The sequence below is a fragment of the Rhinopithecus bieti genome, unplaced genomic scaffold, assembly GCF_001698545.2.
Source record: "Rhinopithecus bieti isolate Rb0 unplaced genomic scaffold, ASM169854v2 scaffold_13689, whole genome shotgun sequence".
Taxonomy (NCBI): domain Eukaryota; kingdom Metazoa; phylum Chordata; class Mammalia; order Primates; family Cercopithecidae; genus Rhinopithecus; species Rhinopithecus bieti.
Window position 1 is genome coordinate 2,181,843 of NW_016808044.1, and position 17,797 is coordinate 2,199,639.

A 17,797-nucleotide genomic window follows, 5' to 3' on the forward strand; every position below is an offset into this window, starting at 1 on the left:
TCTGTTGGACTGCAGAGAATCACTGTCAGTGGAACATGAAGGAACGTTTTATTTTGCTTAGTAATGTTCAGGTCTGAGGTTAGAGTTTGTGGTTGTCGTCATTGTTTTTTTCTTTCCTGTTTTAGTGATTTTTTTCTTTGCACAATTAGAAGTATTTTGAATTTGCAGAGAGATGAACAAAAAAATCTGATGTCACAAATTTGTGCATTTGTGATGAAAAGCTTTCATTTAAGACAAGAGTGTTGCTCTGTTGCTCAGGCTGGAGTGCAGTGGCACTATCAGGGCTCACTGCAGCCTCAGCCTCCTGGGCTCAGGTGATCCTCCCACGTAAGCCTCCCGAAGAGCTGGGATTACAGGAATAAGCCACCATGCCTGCCTAATTTTTGTTTTTTTAGTAGAAATGGGGTCTCTCCTTGTTGGCCAGGCTGGTGTTGAACTGGCCTCAAGTGATCTGCCCGCCTCGGCCTTCCAGAGTACTGGGATTACAAGTGCGAGCCACTGCGCCTGGCCAGTGATATGTCTAAATTTAAAAGACTGACCATATCAAGTATTGGTGAAGATGTGGAACAAGTGGGACTTCCTACGGTGCTAGTGGGAATACAAAATGGTACAACTGATTTTGGAATTTGTCATTCCACTCCTAGGTATTTACCCAAGAGAAATGAAGTATATGTCCATACAAAGACTTGTAGATAGCATCTTTATTTGTAATAGCCCCAAACTGGAACAATCTTAGTGTCCATCAGTAGGGGAATGGATGAAGAAACTGTGGTATATCCATATACTGCAATACAGCTCAGCAATCAAGAGGAAGAAACTGTTGACACATGCAGCAATGTGGATGGTTCTCAGTATAATTATGCTGAGTGAAATAAACTGGATAAAAAGATTTTTTAAACAAGAAAAAGGCCAGGAAGTTGCTTCTAATTACGTATACAGTACTCAGATGTCAAGAACTGGTATTGAAATGGAGCCATCAGAGCAGTGTTCAGGTTGAATAATGAATTGTCTTGGGTCTTAAAGCTCCAGCAAATCAAATTGTCCTCATTAAAATATACTCTGTCTTTTTGTCTTGTTTTCTATTTTTTGTTTTGCCAGCTTCAGTAGATGGTTCCGTTACATTGGAGTGAACTTGGTACCAGTGCCGGTTCTAACTCAAGAAAGTTCTGGAGGGCATAATGATCTTAGATAAGACCAAGGCCCTGAACCTGACCATGTTCTATTTTCCCTGTAAGTTGAATCATCCTTTGGCCGGTTGGATCCTGGCTTTGTCTTGAGTGATTTATTTTATCCAGGATTGATGCCAACTGTGTGTGTTCTGGGTTTTCAGCACTTCAGGTTCACGTCAACCAAGTCGCTCTGAGAGCTACCCTCTTTGGAAACATGATGCACTTTCCCCACTAAGCAGCAGAATCCTAGTCAAGCAAATTTCTTAACACTCTACTAGTCCTGGTACACTCGACATTAAATTCAGCCTAGCATACATTTCTTCGTGCCTGTGTGTGCATGTTTGCTTACATCACATTTGGGGTATTTGATGGGCTATGTTCTGACAGTAAGTAAACTAGGAAAAATGGATGCTTTTCTCTGAATTGTAACCCACCCTAAAGCAAGTGAGGAGTCAGCCTGGGGAGTAGGAAGCGCACTCGACTGGGTATCAGATGGGCGTTAGTCCTGCCTCTGTTACCAGCCAGTTTTGTAACTTGTCCCTGTCATCGAACCCTTTCAAGACTCAGTTATTTGAGCCATAAAATGAAGAGGTTGGACTAGAAATCTGAAAGATTAACTAATAAAGTTGTGGTTTTGTCATTTTATTATTATCACCTCCAGCTTTATGGTGATGATTAGTAGTAGAAGCTTCTATTTATAGATGATTTTGTGTCAAGCACTACACTGATAGCTTGATAGGCATCACGTTTAGTCTTCACAACAATACCACAGGATATGTATTCCCATTTTACAGATGAGAAATCTGAAGCATGGAATGTGACTTTTTTGAGGTCAGACAGTCAGAAGGTAGGGGAGGCTGGTGTGTTGGTTTTTTTTTTTTTTTTTTTTTTTGAGATGGAGTCTTTTTTTTTTTGACGATGGAGCTCTCCGCTCCTGTTGCACAGGCCTGGAGTAGCAGTGCGCGCCCGGATCTCAGTCACTGCAAGCTCCGCTCCCCCGGCGTTTACGGCCATATCTCTCTGCTCAGCCTCCCTATGTAGCTGGGATAACAGGCCCGCCGTCACCTTGCCGGAACTATTTTCTTTTTTGTATTTTTTAGAGAGACGGGGTTCCCATGTTAAGCCAGGATAGTCTCGATCCTCTGACCCCTTGTGATCCCGCCTGTCTCAGCCTCCAAAGGTGACTGGGAACAGGCTTGAGCCACCGCGCCCGGCCTGGGAGCCTGGTTTTGAATGTAGCTTGTCTGATTCCCTGTATGTATGGCCATCATGCTTTACTGCTTCCCTCACATTCTGCAATTTTAAATAAAGACGTAAGGACAAAAAACTTGTTTCAGGAAGGAATTTTAAAAGACATCCAGTGTAACCACCATAACGTATCTGCCACTCGGCAGAATGCGGATGTAGGTGAAGGTCTCCCTATACAGCCTATTCTTTTGAACAACTCAATCTTAGATTCTTTTAAAATAGCTTTATTGACTTACAGTTCATCCAATGAAAGTTTCCAGTTCATTGGGGTTTATTATGTTCACAGGTGTGTACAGTCATCAACATAGTTTTAGAACGTTTTCATCACCTCAGAAAGAGACCTTTTAGCTGTCGCTCTTGTATCTGCCTGCTCTCGCCAGCTCTGAAGTAACCAATAATCTACTTTCTTTCTATGTAGATTTGCCTGTTTGTATAAGTGGAATCAATATGTGGTCTTTTCGATGAGTTTTATTTACTTAATATGATGTTTTGAAGATTCATCCATGTTATAGCATGTATCATTTCTTCATTTTATGGCCAAAGATTCCATTGTATGGATGCACCACATTTTGTTTATCCAGTCATCAGCTGATGGACATTTTGGTTGTTTCCGTCTTTTGGCTGTTCTGATTAATGCCATTGTAAGCATTCATGTGCAATTTTTTTGGTGTAGACAATTTGTCTTTCTCTTGGGTATATACCTAGGAGTGGAATTGCAAGGTACATGTTAACTTTGTTTAACCATTCTCCGAGCTGCACTAGCTTACATTCCAACCAGCAAAGCATGAGGGTTGGATTCTTAATATTGAGCTAGAATTTGCATCCCATACCTGCCAATCATAAAATCAATTCCCTTGCATCAGGTGTCCCAAGCAAATCCACTTTTTCTAGGTGACAGCCAGTCCGGTCTGACCTTCTGAGTGCTCTCCAGTACTGAAGGGTTTCCACTGGGTTTCATGTCGTGGATTGTCATTCTAGATCCTCACCACCTCTCTTATGAATGTGATCCCCTCCTTTTTTTAGAGAACTAGATGCCTTTTATGTATGGGTAATTTGTGCTCAGAGACGGTTGTCTTCTCAGTTTCAGTTGTCCTATCTCAGTTAACTGGTAAGAACCCTTAACCCGGTAGTCTCAACTGACTACACATTAGAATCGCTCATTAGAATCGCTCAAGTGTCTTAAGAACAAATCCAGATTGTACCTGCAGATATTCTAATATATTTCATCTGGGCTGAGGCCCAGTGATGCAAATGAGCATCCTGGGTAGAGAACCAGTGCAGCCTTTAGTGGCCAGGGGATGGCTCTGGCTGGGTCTCTGAGGGCCCACGTGGCTCATGCTCCTGCCATCTGTGCTTGGATACCAGCTGTCCTGATTCAGAATTACTGTGAGAGTCTCAGTTTTACTCATGCATTTACACAGAGTGCCATCTTGAAGCCTCAAGCATTTATGTTCCTGTTTTCTGGAGAGTCTCGTTTGCCCCAGTGTTCTCTGCAGACACTGACTGTGGCAGTGTTTGCCTCCCTGTCAGGCCGTGTGCACTTCCTGAATGAGAAAGCATGCTCCAGCCATTTTAGAAGCATATAAACACCTTTAGGCAAAAGTGGTAGTTGAAAACCTCATTAGTGTAATGTCATTACTTCTTGGGAAACACCTTCAAATTCCCCTTCTCCTTCCTAGTGACAGGGGCTCAGATGAATAGTATTCCATTATATCTTCTATTGGGAGACATTGATGTTTGTTTTGATATTACAGACTATGCTGCAGTCAGTAACCCAGCACATATTATCACTTTGCTTATGCTTTAAAATACAGGATTTATATACTTCTGCACTGCTGACTTTTGGGGCTGGACAGTTCCTCATTGCGTGGGAGCTGTCCTGTGCTTTGTAAGATGAGCAGTGCACTAGATCCCTGTGCACTGCACTAGATGCCAGTAGTAGCACTCCCATCCTAAGTCATGGCAGCCAGAAATCCCTGCACATGTTGCCAGATGCTCCCCAAGGGGTAAAAAAAATCATCCTTGGTTGGGAACCACTGGTCTGATTTATCCTTAGGATAAATTTCTAGAAGTGGAATTGCTGGATCTAAGGTTATGTACTTTTAAAATTTTGATGGCAGTCGCAAAATTGTTCTTTGTAGAGGTTAAACCCATTTTACAGTCCAACCAGCAGTATTTGAGGATGTTTTTTCATTCTCACCAGTACAGTGGTTTATCAGAATTTCTTTGCCATCTCACTGTACTTTCAGTTCAAATTTCTCTGTTTTACGGCTAACCTTTTATTGAACATTTACTGCTTGCTAGGCAAGTTGTGTTGTTTGGCCTGTGTATTTTGTGTCATACATTATAATGCCTTCCTCTCTAAGCCTTCTTGAAGTTTAGTACCTAGCACTGACGACTGAGTGTCTTCTGATTCTAATGAAATGATAATATGTACCATTCATTGAGATCTAACATGTCACCGGCATTGTGCTTGGTGTGCTCTAAAATATGTGCATTCTTGTGTGATCTCAGCGTGTATTAATAAAGTGACCTTTCTTTTACCTTTTGAGTTGGCACAGGGCTTCTGTCTGCACATATTCTAGCAGTTATGGTCCCTGAGTTGGGATGTGTCACAGAAAGCCAACTGAAAAGTATTTGACTCTGCAGTTAGGAGTGATAATAGTCCCAGTCCAATACCTTGTGATTGGGACGGAATTGGTGTAGATGCCTTGATTTAAATTAAGTTCTGTTCTGTTTTGTTCTCTTTTTTCTTTTCTTTTCTTTTCTTTTCCTTTTCCTTTTCCCTTTCCTTTTCTTTCTTCTCTCTTTTCTCTTCTTTTCCTTTGTTTTCTTTTCTTTTCCAGGAGTCTATTTTCCTTGTCTACAGTCATCATAGTTTGAAATTACGACTTTTGTGTGCTTGTTTCTGGATGGGCATATCTTTTCACCACTGAACAACAGCTAACACATGGTGTACTGTCTGGCACACACTGTGTGCCCAGTGAGTATTTGTTGAATGAATGAACTAGTCACTCCAAGAACTGAGGCCCTTAGGGGCCTAAAGGCCCAAATTTGCCATTCCATGGGTTGAAGAGTTAGGTTAGCTTAGTGAGGGGCTCTGTTGCCTTCCTTCCTAAGGCAAGCTGCCTTTAGGAGGCAGCTTCCTTCCTAAAAGGCTCAGAACTAGCTGATTCTCTGGAATGTTTGGCCTGTTGGGGAACGTTGGCCCTGATGATTCTGGGTGAGTTTGGTTGGAACCCAGCTGTGGATGTTGAGAGAATAAGTGAATATTCCTGTGAATGAATGGCTGCCCCAGCTCACATTCTTAAGGCGTCATGCTTATATTTACTTGAGGCCAAGTGATAGCCTCTTGTAAATGAATGGTTATCGAGAAATTGTGGTTGGATTTAGTTCTGATGTGAACAGTTTTGATATTTCCACACATCAAAGTCTGTATTAAGGGGACCTTCAGCCACCAGTTCCCTCTGGCTTTAATGAGTTTTCAGTTTCCAAACACTACCGATTCGATAAACTCAGTTGGCTTGCTCTTTCCTCTACTTCTAAGAATTTGTGTGAGTATTGTTTAGTGTTGGCCTAATAACTTGTTAGGCCAGTTTAGTGTTCTCTGTCCTGGAGGCTGGCATTCAGCAAAAGGAACTCGGGGTAGGGTGTGGCGGGGTGGGATGGGGTGGGATGGGATGGGACTGGGAGAGCCAGCAGGGGCCTCTGAGCGGAGGAAAGACCAGCAAGGTCATGAGTGCAAACTCTTCCTATAAGGCGCAGATAGTGAGTATTTTAGGGTCTGTCGGCCATGGTCTTTGTCAAATCTTCTTTGTTTTTTGCATCTGTTTAAAAGAGTCTAAGAATGTAAAACTCATGAGCCTTTGTGAAAAAAACTGTAGCCAGATGTGGGCTGTAATTGGCCAACCCCTGAACTAGGTGAAGAAATTGGTTTATTGCTACACGTGTTTACTGGTTTGGGGACATGAACCCAGAATAACCTTGGGAATTTTCAGTTGTGATCCTTAGAGGAGTGATCTACACTCTGGCATGAGGGTCAAAGTGACCCTGGTGTCGGTCACCTTGGGTCTGTGGAACTCAGGGTAACCCTGACCAGTAGGACAGAGGCCCTTGCCGCCTCTTTCCCATGGCAGTCCTGTCCACGGGGAGTGGGGAGACAGCAATGAAGGAGGAAAGGAGATGTTGCCCTGGACAGGCCTGAGGACTTTGGTAACTCAGGTGCCTGGACTGCCTCTAGAACACGGGTAGAAAACTGGTGTGTATGAGTGTTTATGAAAATACAAGAGCATGTCTGTATCTTGGATTCTGAGAACACCACCAAATTCTAATACTGGAGTCCAGATCCTGATGGTTTTGTCTAATCACAAGAAGTTCTGTAGAGCAGTCTGGCTTGAAGTACTACTTTTTTTTTTTTTTTTTTTTTTTGAGACAGAGTCCTGTTCTGTCTTCCAGGCTGGAGTGCAGTGGCGGCGATTTCGGCTCGCTGCATCCCCTGCCTCTCTGGTCCAAGCAATTCTCCTGCCTCCTGAGTAGTTGAGATTACAGGCATGCTCCATGATGCTCAGCTAATGTTTGTATTTTAGTAGCGATGGGGTTTCGCCATGTTGGCCAGGCAGGTCTCGAACTCCCAACCTCAGGTGATCCGCCTGCCTCAGCCTCCCAAAGTGGGCTTACAGGCGTGAGCCACCGCACCCAGCCAGTGCTACTTCATTTTAAAGCACGTAGTTTGGGAGATAGGAAGGAGTAGGAGTTACAGAGCAGGGGCCTGGAGACGGATGCTCTTGTCCTGCTTCCAGCTCTCTGCAACCCTGGGTGACTTGACTCCCTTAATCTTCCCAGCCTCAGCGTCCTCACCTATAGATCAGAATGACAATGACTCCACTGTACAGCCATCGTGAGGATTATGTGAGGGTGGTGTATGTGAAATGCTCCTTAGCGCAGTGCTTGGCATGTTGTAAGCACTCAGTCAATGTTGGCAATAGCAGTGACAATGTGAAAGTGGAAGGAAACGTAAGAAGTGGCCATCAGAACTAGGAACTAGGGTTCATGACTCAGCGCCACTGATTAGCATGTCCTTGTAGACTAGAGCATTTTGTCCTCAGACATGTGTGAATGTCATGGAGCCGTACAGAGGAACTGGGTCTGCAACTGCCTCTCTCAGCTTCCTGATGTGTAAAATGGAAATCATACAGATTGATGGGCTGGGAATAAACAAACGAGGTAACAAGGGAAGGGCCTTGAGTTCTCTAAAACTGTAACAGGATGAGCCACAGATAAGAACCTCTCAGACACCGAGTTGTAGAAGGAAAGGGCTTTATTCAGCTGGGAGCATTAGCGGAGTCATGTCTCCAAAACTGAGCTCCCCGAGTGAGCAATTCCTGTCCCTTTTAAGGGCTTACAACTCTAGGGGGGGTCCACGTGAGAGCGTCTGATTGATTGAGCAAGCAGGGGTACTAACTGGGGCTGCATGCACCGGTAATCAGAAGGGAACAGAACAGGACAGGGATTTTCACAATGCTTTTCCATACAATGTCTGGAATCTATAGATAAGCAGTTAGGTCAGGGGCTGATGTTTAACTACCAGGCCCAGGGCATGGTGCTAGGCTGTCTGTCTGTGGATTCCATTTCTGCCCTTTAGATTTTATACTTCTTTCTTTGGAGGCAGAAATTGGGCATAAGACAATATGGGGGGTGGTCTCCTCCCTTAAAACATTGAGCAGATTTTAAGGCAAAGTCAATACTCGTTCGTTCCCTCCCTTTGAGAACCTAACTCATTAGTGGGAGTTCTCACTTTCATCCTCACTGCCATGTCTTCTTGCAAGACAGATCAATAGTGATTCATATAGTACACTTGTGCTGAAGCATTTTGGTGAACTAAGGTAGCGATGAAGCTTTTATAATTTGAAGAAGTGCAGGTAGCAAACAAGGGAGTAGTAAGCAGATTCCTATTACTATTATAACTCCTATTATAAGAGTTTTAAATCCTCCTAGTGCTGGGAACCATTTTCCAAACATGGCCCCAGGATCAAATTCATGCCACACTTGCACTGGCACGTGTACCAGTTTTGTCATATCTCTAACTATGTCTTCAACTACTTGCCTTAGATAATCTATGTGTAGATGGCAGTTAGTAAGGTTAAATTTCCCATAGACCCTTCCTTCAGCTGCTAGCAAGTAGTCGAGAGCCAATCTATTTTGATAGATAGCATTTCTCATCCGAATTTCCTGCCGGGCCAGAATAGTCAAGGCTCTGCCAGTTTTATTAGTGATTATTTCTAAGACAGCTTATAACCGTTTGATTCGGTTGAGCATGTAAATGGCTGTCCGGTATCCCTATGAGCCGTCTTGTGCCCAAGTAGCAGGCCCATAATATGGTTTGATTCTCTTAGGGAGCCATTTATCTTCTTTCCAATTTTCTATAGCTATGCTTCTCTTTTCACAGGAAGCATATACAGGGAAGCCCAGGAGGTCGCCCATTTTTATGGGCAGTAGGAAGAAAGATGGTTTAATAGTGCCAATAACACAACTACCTGGCGCTGGTCGGGTAATGTGACGTAAGCTCTATGCCCACATATCCAGTATAATCCAGTGGGGGCTCTCCAGTCCCGGTGGGACTCCGGATGGGTCCACACGGTTTGCAACTTTGGGAATTTACTAAATGGATTCCTTTCTGTGTGATTTGAACTCCACCAAGTGACTGTTTTTGTGGTACCATTATACAGTTTCTGTCCCAGACAACTAAGTCGTCCTACGGGGTGAGTGAATTCTTTTCCTTCTCTAGCTATGCAATATTGTCCAATAATTGAGGCTTTTAGGACCCAGAAATTATCAGGGTGATTCTTTTGAGCCGGGAATTCATCAGGAACTGGGTCTGTAGGTACTAATTCTCAGGCTTCCCATGGCCATTGATCTCCCATTACATTTCCTCCACATACATAACATGAAGTGACATTGAGAGACTGGGCTACATGCTCGGCTAATTGCAAAAACAAATTTCTTGTTTTTCCTGGAATTTCTGGTACTGGCACATTTAGTTCATCATAGAAGGTTTGAAACACTTGCTCAGGAGAGCATTTGTAAACTTCTCCTCGAACTAAGATATTTACTCGAGGATCCAGTCCGGCCCCATCGATTCCTAAGCAAGGATCAAGGGGATTGGTTATTACTAGCTCTAAGGGGTTACATTGTCCCTTGGTACAGGAAGAGCCACTTTTTCCTTTCTCAGGGTGGACTGGATCCTTTTCATTTTTTATCCAAGTGGCCCAAATGACACAAGACCAGCATCCACATTCATTTCCACACAGTCCTAATTCATGACAAATGTACTTATTTTCAGTCATATAGCCTTTTTCCCAATCAAAAGAGCCACATCCTCTTCCTAATGACAGCACAGGCATCAAATTTCGAGACTATGCATTTGGGCACCCCTTTTTTCTCTGTTCTGGCTAATACTTTACTTGTATCATTTACAACTCCCCACCAGTCTTCAGTCCTTAATCTTATTTCAGAAACTGTGAACATGGGAGGCTCAAAAGGGTTATAACACACATCAGGCTGGTCACTTCCTGGGCTGCATACCCTGTACTGGGTGGCATTATACAAACAAGTCCTTTTTAGAGTTCCAGCACATTTATAATAACTATAGAACAAAAAGTTTTAACTTTTTGCCCTACCTTAGTGACTGGATGTATACACTGGGAACAGTCCTTAGTTTGAGGAAGGTCAGTTGAAGTCCCTACTGTACAAGTCCAAAATTTAAGGAAAATAAGTCCCACGGTGAGTTTCCTCATGCTTTGTCCGTGTGTGGACCAGTCAGCCTCAGGTGTGACTGGGACTGTGTGGCCCACAACTCAGGAGGAGATGCCGCTTTCTTGGGTGTGATGGGTCTGTCCCTTTTTCACTGTATGAACAACAGTCTCTGTGGTTAGCAGCACAAGGTAGGGTCCTTCCCAGGCTGGCTCGAGTTTCCTTTCTTTTCACCCTTTGATGAGAACATGATCTTCAGGCTGATGCTGGTTTACCGGAAATTCTAGGCGTGGTACATGTGCTAAAAGACTTTTAGTTTTGAGGGAAAGGAAAGTGGAAGATAACCAAGTATATAATTTTTAAGAAATTGACCTTTGTTTTAAATGTGGGGACATCAGCAGTGGACTTTATAGTCCTTGGTGCTTTTCTACTGAGAAATTTCCTTTAGTACCTATTTTTATTAGTTTTTAGACCGAAGAAAGCCAAACACTGTTTGATATTTGACAGTGCTTCCTGTATGATTTTTATACCAGATAAGCTAAATTTCATTTTTATATTAGTGTGTTGTTAATGTTAAACTTAGTTTTAATAAAACTTTGTAGACGTATTTATTCAATTTTTAATGTCTGACCATAAGGTAAGATTTTTATAGATTATTTTTAAAAGAGCAGGTTAGTGCTTTAAGAAAAACCTGTTGTGTTTTTATTTAATGCTCAGTTTACAGAAAAACTGGATGATACCTCTTTAACTTTAGCCAATATGTTTACACACAGAATTTTCTTTACAATTAACGTTTTAAAACTTGCTTAAACCTTTAAAACAATTTTATAACCTTTTAATGTAGGTAAAAATTTACATTCTTATGCCTCCTTATGATGCCTTTACCAAAGGCATATTTTACTTTCCTTATACACGTTGCACATAAACTGTTTGTTTTTTTTTTTAATAGTTTCACATTCAGGAGACCTAGTTATTTTTAAATTATACAACATTTCTTGCATAAATTCCTTTTTTTAATAACTTTTTTTTCTCACGACTTTCGCAGACAATTCTTCAACATGTCTCAACTTTCTGACTTATTACAAACTTTTTTTTTTTTTTAAACAACCAGTTAATTTATTTCAGGACAAGAATTTACCATATAACTTTTTTTACGTAAATTCTGTCCCCCCCTTTTTTTTCGAAGATGATAACCATTCTTTTCCAAAGTGAACTTCCTTTATGTCTGTGGACTAGACTGTCTAAGGCTACAAGATTAGAAGTTACTGTTAACTTTTAGCAAACTTTACTTTTGTTGAAAACCTTGTAAGTTTGGGGTTTTAATTATCCTTTGTTATTAATAAGACCTTGTTTAGTCCAAATTGACTTAGAATTTGTATAGATTTTTTTTTTTTTAATTACCCAGGAGGAACCATCTATTGTCCTGTCCCGAAGGGAGTTCCTCCTAGGTCTGGTCAGACCTTTGTATGATCATTAAGATTTAGATCCCCTGTTAGGAAACTTGCTGGGTTAAGGCAGTTTTCAGTGGTTAATGTTAAATCATCCTTTTTTTTTTTTTTTTTTAGGATACTTCTGAACTGGTGAGGTACGCTTTCACAATGCGGTTTCTTCTAAAAGTTATTTTTCTACTTTCTTCTGTTAGCAGAGCACTTGCCGCTACAGATTGAATGCATTTGGGCCATCCGCAGACTACTAGGTTAAGGATTTTTGATAGGAAGGCTATAGGTTGTTAGTGACTTCAGTGCTTTTGGGCTATGCCCTTGTTTACACTTAAAACAAGTTGATATTGGAATGTTGTAGGGTCACAGAGAAGACCTTCAATTATCAATTATAGGTTTTAAATTTACCCTGGCTTTTAAAGGAATAGGGTACACTTTTTTTCTTAACTCCTTGTATATCTCTCTCTACTTTCTGTCTCTTTTTGACTTGCCGTCTCTCTCTTTGACTTTCCTTTTGCCTCTGTCTCTTCCTCTCTCTCTCTTTCCTTGACTCTGTCTTTGTCTCTGTCTCTTCCTGTCTCTCTTTGCCTCTTTTCCTCTCTGTCTCTTTTCTCTCTCTCTCTCTCTCTGCTGGTCTTTCCTTGCCTCTGCCACCCGCTTATGCTGCTGTTCTCTCAACCTCTGTGTGGGGGGACGTGGGGGAGTCTAAAACCAGCTGGTAACCAAGTGTCTATGAATGGGAACTGGTCTGGGTGCCATGGCTTACAGGTTACCTTGTGCCATATCTTTGAAACAAGGGACCTGTCCAGGCTTCCTTCTGATGGCCAACCTACCTCTAATGCTGGTCAGTCTATTTCACACAAAGTTCTTAGTTTTCCTGGTGTCATAGTAATACCATAATCTCCCTTAAGTCCTTTCCTGGAAAATTTTCAACATAGTTCCTAGTGGGGTGGGCTTACTTTGTGCCTGACCCATGCTTCCTCAAGACAAAACACCACGCTCACACCACACGCACATCACAAAACAAAGAATGGGTAAAAAGGGCACACACACACAGTTTTACAGTTTATACCAAACCAGAATCAAAACCAAAATCAGAGTATCAAGAAATCCAAGCCAGGTCAAAACCAAAACCAAAGTATCAAGCAATCCAAGTTAAGTCAAAAACAAAAACCAAAATGCTGGTACAGGCGTGCCGTGGGTGATAAGGCCACGCTTCCACTCAAATGGAGTAGGCAAGTTTTGAAGACCAGTCTTACCAAGTTTCAGATGTCCGGACTCCAAGTGCCAGTTCCTTCTCCGTGTTCAGCCACTGTGTTGATTGTCCGCAGGAGCCTGCCTGCCACACGCTGCTCTAGCGACACATCCCACCGGGGCAACTGCCTACCCAGGAGTACTCTTTGGATCCGCATCACTCTGGCTGGTCTGAGTCCCCTGCAGAGATGCTGCACAGAGCAGGCCTAAGTCACCTGAGGGGCTGCCTTGGCCTTCCGCTGATCACCTCGCTTCCTGGTCAGGGAACCAAGAAATGTAGCAGTACTAGCTACAGACAAGAACCCCTCAGACACCAAGTTGTAGAAGGAAAGGGCTTTATTCAGCTGGGAGCATTAGCGGAGTCACGTCTCCAAAAACTGAGCTCCTGGAGTAAGTAATTCCTGTCCCTTTTAAGGGCTTACAGCTCTAAAGGGGTCTGCGTGAGAGGGTAGTGATCGATTGGGCAAACAGAGGGTACTGACTGGGGGCTGCATGCACCGGTAATCAGTATGGAACAGGACAGGGATTTTCTCGATGCTTTTCCATACAATGTCTGGAATCTATAGATAACACAAGCAGTTAGGTCAGGGACTGTTGTTTAACTACCAGGCCCAGGGCATGGTGCTGGGCTGTCTGCCTGTGGATTCCATTTCTGCCTTTTAGATTTTATACTTCTTTTTTTGGAGGCAGAAATTGGGCATAAGACAAGATGAGGGGTGGTCTCCTGCCTTAAAACATTGCACAGATTTTAAGGCGAAGTCAGTACTTGTTAATTTGTTCAGTTTCTTGAACTTCTAAGAGTTGAGAACAGCCTGAAGGTGATTGGTATGAAGCCAAAATGTTTGCCAGAGAGAGTTGATAGGATACTCCCAAGTTCAGGGACTTGGAATGTGTGATATAAAATTGGAATACTTTTGTGAGATATTTGAAATAGTGGAATTTCACAATGAGTGACCAGTGTGGGGAGAGGCTGGAGGAGATTTATCTCTATATGGAAAATATGACAAGATCTTGCAAATTTAAAAATGTGTATTTTCTTTTCCTCTGCAATTCCATTTCTAGGAATTTACCCCGAAAATATATTTTCTAAGCACATTTTGTGTACTAAGTCATGCATGTACCTGGTTATTCCTTACAACATTATTTATACAAAAAAAAAAAAAAAAAAAGGTAGAAATATCAGTGTTTAACCTTAAGAGACTGGTGAACTAAGTTGTGGCACATTCTTAAGTTGAAAACTGTGCACCTGCGGAGTGAGGAAACTCTATATGTATTGATGGGACATTCTTCTGAGATGTGTTAAGCTAAAACAAAACAAAAGCAAGGTGAAGAATAATATGTGGTTGTTGCCCAGCCTGGGGGCCAGTGGTGATGGAGAACCATTGTGATTTCCTTGTTTAAGCACAGAATGTCTTGGGAAGAATACAAAGGTGGTTACAACCTTTGGCAGCATCTGTGCAGAACCACTCTGAATAGCTGGGGGACAGGTAGTAAGGAGATGTACTTTCCATAGCACATGCTTTTTATCTTTCAGATGTGTCTTGTATACACGTATTTTCTATTCAGAAAGTTTGACCACAGGTCGTATTATTTGGGTTGAAAACTGAAACCTCTGTTTCCCTCCCACATTGATGTCTACCACCTGTTGGCTCTGCCTAGTCTCTTTGACCTTGATGACTTGAAAAGTGGGCATTGACCACATTGATAGTTTTAGGCTTACCCTGAAACAGTCCCCCTGGTCCCCAGCATATTGACATTTCTCCTCTTGATTTGTGTGACTAACAGTGTTTCTGTTTCCCTCCCCCAGCTTTGGCAGCATGTAAGCAGCTATTTGCCAAGAACCCAGGTCACCGCTAAGAAAGGGAGCCTTAGGGAGAAGAGTGTCCAGAGGAAACCAATGCCAGATGCGTCTGGAGTTACACTCAGCACTTGCATTATGAGACATTGTGTGCCAGCATCTCTTTCCTGCTGGCAAAGACTGTAGCTCTCCAGGTAGGAGGGTCCTGGAAGCTGTGAGCGCCAGGAGCCTCACCAGAGGAGGATGGGGCCAGATAATGAACTCTCTACAATGAACATGGTTTTCAGCTTATGAAGGAATTTTAAGTAAAACAATTATTTAATTTCCACATATTCAAGTTCAAAAGCCTTCTGTGTAAAGTGCCAGTGATTACCCCTCCACAGAAGTTATCAGGATTTTTCTGGCACCAAGTTGAACTCTTCTTGGTACTACTGGCAGTGACAGGGACAGATTGATCTGTTGAATGCTCTTGGGCAGGAAAACCATGTAAAACCTCTGGAAGCAGCAGCAGGACAGCAGAGCAGAGCCCCTGCCCTCACTGCTCACTTGCACAGAAATTCCATCTGGACTCGGATGCTTTTACTGAAGACCTATCGAGCTTCATTCATCTTTAGAGTCCATCCGTTCTGTGGAGACCTGGCGTTTGCAGCTGCCTCCTGTGGCCGTGTTTTCCTGTCCTTCTCTTCCCAGGCCTTCTATTCAGGTGGTTGAGGGGTGTGGACTTCGGAATGGGGTTTGCTGTTCTTCGGGAACTTGCTTCCTTTCCCTGGCTGGTGCTGTCGGGAAGGACCATCTGAAGGCTACAGTTTGTTCTTGGGGAGGCAGGTGCTGGCCTGGCCTGGATCTTCCACCATGTTCCTGTTGCTGCCTTTTGATAGCCTGATTGTCAACCTTCTGGGCATCTCCCTGACTGTCCTCTTCACCCTCCTCCTCGTTTTCATCATAGTGCCAGCCATTTTTGGAGTCTCCTTTGGTATCCGCAAACTCTACATGAAAACTCTGTTAAAAATATTTGCGGTAAGTTGTGTTGTTGCAAAAGGTTGCTTCACAGAGTCGGGTAGAAGTGCATTTAGCAAAGAGAGTATTCTTACAGGCCTATTGTTATCTCTTTATTAGACAGGGAGAAAGTTGGGAGAACTTTTTGAGTAAGAAGAATAACTAAACGTGTACTTTTGAAAGGCACTTGTATGTTTGATTTATGCTGAGCTGAGGGACCTGTACCATGACTCCACATGTCACCTGTTTATTTCAGAGAGAATGGGGCTTAGAATTAAAGAAAAGCGCTGCCAGTCTCTGTCTCTTCTTACATAACTGATGTCATAGCTCAAAGCTGCTGCAGACATATTCCCTCACTTGAGAAGCATGGGAAAGCCTCTTCTCTTCCAGTCATTTATTCTAAGTAGGTCCTTGCATTTCAGACTAAAAGAATGGACAGAAAAGGGCATTGGAATTGTTTCATTTTCTTTAAAGGCGAAGGATACATTTCTGAAGATATGTCAGAACTTACCTGACCGTTGAATTATACCAAACTGGTCACATTGTAAGGAAATGGGTGAGAAGTGATGTTTTTTGGAAGTCGATCTCTCCCATAAGACTTAAATACTTCTGCACAGATTTGGTGATTTAATTGTAATGTCTGTTTTTAGTAGTCACCAAATCTTTAGGGATTCATGTATAATTTGAGAAGCGCACTTACAGTAGTAAAAATCATACAGCATTGTTTGTTCATATTGTATCTTTTTTTTTTTCTTTTTTTTTTGAGACAGAGTCTCACTCTGTCACCCGGGCCAGAATGCAGTGGCGCAATCACGGCTCACTGCAACTTCTGCCTCCCAGGTTCAAACAATTCACCTGCCTCAGCCTCCTGAGTAGCTGGGACTACAGGCACACGCCACCACACTTGGCTAATTTTTTTGTGTTTTTAGTAGAGACAGGGTTTCACCACATTGGCCATGCTGGTCTCAAACTCCTGACCCCTCAAGTGATCTGCCCACCTCAGCCTCCCAAAGTGCGGGGATTACAGGCCTGCGCCACCGTTCCTGGCCCATATTGTATCTTCTGGTTTTGAGAGTAACTTTTATCATTTTTCTTTGGTTCCTTATAATTCTGTGGTAGACGGGGTGTTTTATCAACCTGCATTTTATTTATCTGCATTTTTATCAATGAAGAAAACGACTCAGATTAAGTGAGCTATATGAAATGTTACATTATAGTGGGAAATATTTTTATGTTTGTCATTGAATCTTGGGTTTTATCTTTTTTGGTACTTAGTATGTCTATAAGCATATGGGTTTTTTTTTCACATTTAAGAAAACCAAGGGGAAATTGACAACATAAAGTTAATAATTTTAGAGTGAACAGTTCAGTAGCGTTTACTATATTCACATTGTTTTCTGTCCAGTTCACAACATTTTCATCAGTCCAGAGGAAACCCCACACTCATTAAGCATTCACTCCCCGTTCCTCCCTCCGCCAGCCCCTGGCAACCACAGTCTGCATTCTTCATAAAGATCACTAAAACTGGATACCTAATAGTTCATGCGGTACATATACCTGTGCTTTTGGCAGACCTAAGCAAGCCCTGGCTTACAGCTCCTTTCCCATGACTAGTTCTCCCTATATAAAGGAACAAAAAATATTTGTGTACCTGCCAAGTGATGAGGAATATGGAGAGGATATGGGTGGATCAATGTCGTTTCTATTTCCTTTCCTGGAAGCCCTATCTCAGTGCAGGTCCTGTTCATGCTGAGTCACAGAAGATCTTTGTGTGCAGAGAGCAGCATGTGACTGGAAGGGTTTTAGTCTGTTTGCTTAACGTTTGTGCTTCACATGAACCCTCTCCACAGTGGCGATGGTATCACTAAGAGCAGAATTCCCAGGAGTAGACTCTCAGCTGAGTTGAAAATGACCTGGAAGGGGGAGAGGAGAAAGCCTGGATGTAAAGGAGAAAGATGAGAATAAATGATGTGAAAGGAGTTGATCAGGTCACGTTAGAGAAGATGAGACAGCTGTAATGTGATCTGTGTTAAACTCCAAGATGGAACTTGCTGGTGGAGAGTCATAGAAACCAGTGGCAGTTGTGGAGAAGCTGAAGAGGCTGGTGGTGAAGAAGCTGAAGAAACTAGTGGTGAAGAAGGAGA

General features: G+C 42.6%; 1 protein-coding gene across 2 annotated transcripts in view; it reads left to right on the forward strand.

Annotated features, from left to right (window-relative positions):
- The first annotated feature begins 1,097 nt into the window (after positions 1-1,097).
- Positions 1,098-17,797, forward strand: part of GPAT4 (glycerol-3-phosphate acyltransferase 4) — a 37,190-nt gene continuing 20,490 nt past the window's right edge. Inside the window, exons 1-2 of one of the 2 annotated variants that reach the window (XM_017885311.1) lie at positions 1,098-1,230; positions 14,667-15,674. In XM_017885311.1, the coding sequence (XP_017740800.1) occupies positions 15,510-15,674 (165 nt within the window). In that variant the 5' untranslated portion in view covers positions 1,098-1,230; positions 14,667-15,509. Of the gene's footprint in view, positions 1,231-13,110; positions 13,250-14,666; positions 15,675-17,797 lie in introns of those variants that run through there. The other variant, XM_017885312.1, reaches the window with a different exon arrangement.